The sequence below is a fragment of the Engraulis encrasicolus genome, chromosome 5 (assembly GCF_034702125.1).
Source record: "Engraulis encrasicolus isolate BLACKSEA-1 chromosome 5, IST_EnEncr_1.0, whole genome shotgun sequence".
Lineage (NCBI taxonomy): Eukaryota > Metazoa > Chordata > Actinopteri > Clupeiformes > Engraulidae > Engraulis > Engraulis encrasicolus.
This window is the reverse complement of record NC_085861.1, coordinates 45,718,722-45,723,721: the sequence shown is the minus strand read 5'-3', so window position 1 is coordinate 45,723,721 and position 5,000 is coordinate 45,718,722. Positions and strand designations below refer to the sequence as shown.

Below are 5,000 nucleotides of genomic sequence, written 5' to 3'. Positions count from 1 at the left end.
GCATCACACATAGATGCATCACACACCTTCGCACATGAACGCACGCACGCACACACACACACACACGCACACACACACGCACACACACACTCTCTATCTATCTCTCTCTCTCTCTCTCTCTCTCTCTCTCTCTCTCTCTATCTCTCTCTCTCTCTCTCTCTCTTTTAGGAAAAATGAGCAAAAAAAGACAGAGAAAGACAAGAGCAAGAGGGTGAGGGCAAGAGATGGGTTTCATTGGGTTCATGAGCGACTACATTAGTGATGTCTTTACGAGGTGGGCTTGGTCTTGGCCTCGTTCTGCCATGAAGGCCAGCTGTGACTTGTGAGCCGAGTTGAGAAGGTTCCTTGGTCCACTAGCCCACCAAAACACAACACAACTCTACACTACACTACACTACACTACTCTACTCTACTCTACTCTACTCTACACTGCACTACTCTTATCTACACTACACTACACTACACTCCTCTACTCTACACTACTCTAAACTACACTACACCACACTACTCTACACTATACTACTCTACACTTCATTTCACTTCGCTACTCTACACTTATACCTCACCACACTACTCAGACAGTCTGTCTGTCAGTCAGTCACACAGGCGAGGGAGTCAGTTGGGTTCCCAGGCAGGCTCTGAGTTACTCCGGCTGGCTTCAATAATGGACCGAGAGGAGAGCAGCAGCTTCCACCACCAGCACATGGGACTCGACAAGAGGGGGTGGAGGGTGGAGGGTGGAGGGTTGTATTCCACATGATCAGAGAATGATGTTTGTTTTTATATGCATACTTGTGTGTTTGTGACAGAGTACAGAGACAGAGTGTGAGAAACATATTGGTGGAGAGGCTGTGTGTGTGTGTGTGTGTGTGTGTGTGTGTGTGTGTGTGTGTGTGTGTGTGTGCATGCTGATTTGGATATGTGTGTGTGTGTGTGTGTGTGTGTGTGTGTGTGTGTGTGTGTGTGTGTGTGTGTGTGTGTGTGTGTGTGTGTGTGTGTGTGTGTGTGTGTGTGTGTGTGTGTGTGTGTGCATGATGGTTTGTGTGTTTGAGTGTGTGTGCATGTGTGTATGTATGTGTGTGTGTATGTGTTTTTGTGCATACATAATATGGTGCGTTTGTGTGTGTGTGTGTGTGTGTGTGTGTGTGTGTGTGTGTGTGTGTGTGTGTGTGTGTGTGTGCGTTACAGGCCCTTGGTGTTGACGTACCAGGAGCACATGGGTGTGACGTACGTGACAGTGAGTGAGGACCCCTCCCCACGCATGCTGCTGCACAACCGCTGCCCCATAGACCTACTGCTCAAGGAGAACACCAGAGGTACACACACACACACACACACACACACACACACACACACACACACACACACACACACACACACACACACACACACACACAGATAAACAACCGCTGCCCCATAGACCTACTGCTCCAGGAGAACACCAGAGGTACACACACACACACACATAGAAACAACCACTGCCCCATCGACCTTCTGCTCAAGGTACACACACACACACACACACACACACACACACACACACACACACACACACACACACACACACACACACACACACACACACACACACACACACACACACACAAACGCACAAACGCGTGGGCCTCATTCATACACACAAGCACACACAGACACAAAACACACTTACAACACTCACTCACACACAGTGTTACAGTAGAGTACACTCATGTACTCCATTGTACTCTAGTCACACACACACACACACACACGCCTGCATAGCACTCACTCAAACAAGCACCAAGACTCAAGCACAGTGCCACAAAAACAAGCACACATATCGTACACACACACCCACACACAGTCCTCTCTTTACTGTGATGACCACACACTTCCAGAGTGTAATCGCAATGGGATTCATATGTTCCCGGTGACTAGAATGTTTTGATTTACGTCAGTCAGTTACTATCTCTTTTCTTTCCCCGGAATTCCTTGTTTTTTGTTTACGTCAGTCGTTCACTATTACTTCTGATCGCCCAGAATGCTTTTCTTCAGTCAGTCGTCAGTCGGTTACTATTCCTTTTGTTTCGCCCAGAAATTTCTCGTTTTAACATCAGACGGTTACTTGCCATCACGTCTTCTTCTACAGAATGCTCGGCGTTGCGTCAGTGAATTGCTATTCCTCCTGTTTCCCATAATTCTCTGTTTTACGTCAATGAGTTGCTGTCGCAGTGTAACAATTCCTTTGGGAGCAGGAGACATTCTCAGAGCCTGTAAACAAGTCAATTTCACACACACACACACACACACACACACACACACACACACACACACACACACACACACACACACACACACGCATACACACACACACACACACACACACACACACACACACACACACACACACACACACACACACACACACACACACACACACACACACACACACACACACACACACACACACTCCACTCTCTCTCTCTTTCTCTCTCCTTTCTTTCTTGCCAAAGGATTTACAAAGAATTATGAAACCACACAAAAACATCACAGCACTTGAGACGATGACATGTTCTTTGTTGACATGAAGTATTGCTTCCCTCTGGGTGTCTGCACGTTGTGGGTGGGTGTGGGGAGGGAAAAGAAGGGTTGTGATTGTTTGTATTTGTATTTTTATGTGTATGGATGGAGAGATGCATCCTTTTATGTTACACATAGGTGTCAACCTGTGAAATCATGCACCTGCCTTCCAAATGTTGCTGTAGATGTTCAGTATGTGCACATGTGGATTTCAATGTGTGTGTGTGGGTAGGTGTATTGGTGCATATGTGGGTGTGTGTGTGCTTATGTGCCCACACAGTGTGTGTGTGTGTGTGTCTTTGTGTGTGTACGGACGGTGTGTGTGTGTGTGTGTGTGCGTGTGTGTGGTATATGGTGTGTGTGTGTGTGTGTGTGTGTGTGTGTATGGTGAGTGTGTACGGTGTGTGTGTATTATGGTGTAACCCCTTGTGTGTGTGTTGGGACCTCTTCTCCAGAGCCGCCCCGTACGGAGGTGTTCTGCCGGCCCCTCCCGGCCCTCAGCTCCCTGCACCACGAGCTCTACCATCAGGCCTCCGCCTTCCCCGACTGCCGGCCCCGCGAGAGCCTCCCCACGCTGCTCCTGAGGGCCACACCGGGCCCCGAGGCCCCCGCGCTGACGCCTCAGCCAGCCTGGACCGAACCCATCGACATCAACAGCCCTGGGACACAGGTCAGGAAGTGGACACATCTCCATCCCACTTGATGCAGTTACACGCATGCAAACCATACTTGTCAACTTTGAGCTCCCAAAATCCGGGAAAATTCCCATATTTTAAGCCAAAATCCGGGAAAATTTCTAAAGGCCAAATTTTGACAGTCAACGGGATGGCAGAGACAGATCGGACGGTGCGTTCTACTCTGCTTTTCACAACAGCGCGCGTGCAAAGACAGATCCTGTCTAAAATCCCTCAGCACACGTTTTACAGCGTGGAGAAACAATGCAATGAAAACAAAACAATTAAATGAGCGCAATGACTTTCTTCTTGTTTTTTTTGTCGTACAAGTTGTCTGTTCGTGCAAAACTTCGTGCTGGTACAGGTTGTGATTAGGTTAATCGCATGTTTGCTGTTCCGAGGCTGTTTTATGCGATGCATGAACTGACGGTTTCTGAGGAAAAGAGTGGGCGCACAAGCGCTACGGAGCTCGAGGTTGACAGCTCGTATTTTCAAGGAACTTCAATTCTTGGTGTCTGGCATAGGCTACCGTCTTCTGGAAGGTAGCTTGATAAGCAAGACCCTCTGTCTCTCTCTTCAAGAGGGGGTGTGGCTCGTCGGACAGGGCCGTGGGTAGCCTATAAATAGCCTACTGGACCAACTGTGTTTTTTGATAATGTGAAAAATCCGGGATATTTCCGGGAAATTTTTCAAATCGGGAAATGAGTCAAAAATAGGGAATTTCCCGGGAAATTAGGGATGGTTGACAGGTATGATGCAAACACTAATATATACAGACACACACACACACACACACACACACACACACACACACACACACACACACACACACACACACACACACACACACACACACACACACACACACACTGAGCCCATCAACAGTCACAGGTAACAGGTTTGGGTTTATTTATTTTCAGCTGGGGAAGTGTACAACAGACACATTGTCCTTAGATGAAACAAGGAAAAATGTAATGGACCAGGTTATAGAAGTCATGTTAACGTTCAACTGTAGTCCCTTGGCAGGTGTGTGTTTTGGATGTCAGCTCTCCAACCCCCATCAATGTAGCTGCAGTTACCACCTGCACCACTAGAGGGTAGTGAAAGAAATTTGGTGTACTGTATTCCACGGTGGTGTTCTGTCCAATTGACAGTTCCTCATGGTAATAAATAGTCATTATGGGCCCTGAACAATAACTCTATGGATAGATGAAGTAGAATCTATAGGTTGAATATCTATGACCGATACGTTTTTTAAGGTAAAAGCTTAAGTGTGTGCCTGGTTTTATGTCACATCTTCGACAAATGCTCTGTCAACCCGTCATGGCTTGAGTGATGTGGGTTTTGACTGAAAGAAGGCATTGAGGATGGGGGTGGTCTGGTTGAGTCTTGGCAGTGTAGTCAGACTGTGGGTTGAGTGTGGGTGTGTGTGGGGGGGTGTCTATGTCTGTGCCTGTGGTTGTGTCTGGGGCATGGTTGAGTTCAGGGGCAGGGTGTTAGGCTCCTCTTACAGGCGGGTTCAAAGGTCGTTGCCCCGGGCGGCGTGAAGACAGGGTTATTGTGACGGCACGGGGGTTTAGCGCTCCTCAAGATGCCGGCTTCTCCTCTTGCTCATGGGAGACGAGGCGAGGAACCCCCCCTTGGGGGCCCACCTAAAACACACACGCACACGCACACACACAAACACACAAACACACACACACGCACACACGCACACACGCAACACAGCACACACACGTGTACCCTTCGTGCACGTGCACACATTTA

At 48.2% G+C, this 5,000-nt stretch overlaps 1 protein-coding gene across 1 annotated transcript in view; it reads left to right on the top strand.

Moving 5' to 3' along the window:
- Positions 1–5,000, top strand: part of LOC134449561 (intermembrane lipid transfer protein VPS13B-like) — a 646,790-nt gene that overhangs the window by 619,969 nt on the left and 21,821 nt on the right. Inside the window, exons 55-56 of the mRNA XM_063199569.1 lie at positions 1,189–1,316; positions 3,015–3,229. Coding sequence (XP_063055639.1) covers positions 1,189–1,316; positions 3,015–3,229 — 343 coding nt within the window. The remainder of the gene's footprint in view (positions 1–1,188; positions 1,317–3,014; positions 3,230–5,000) is intronic.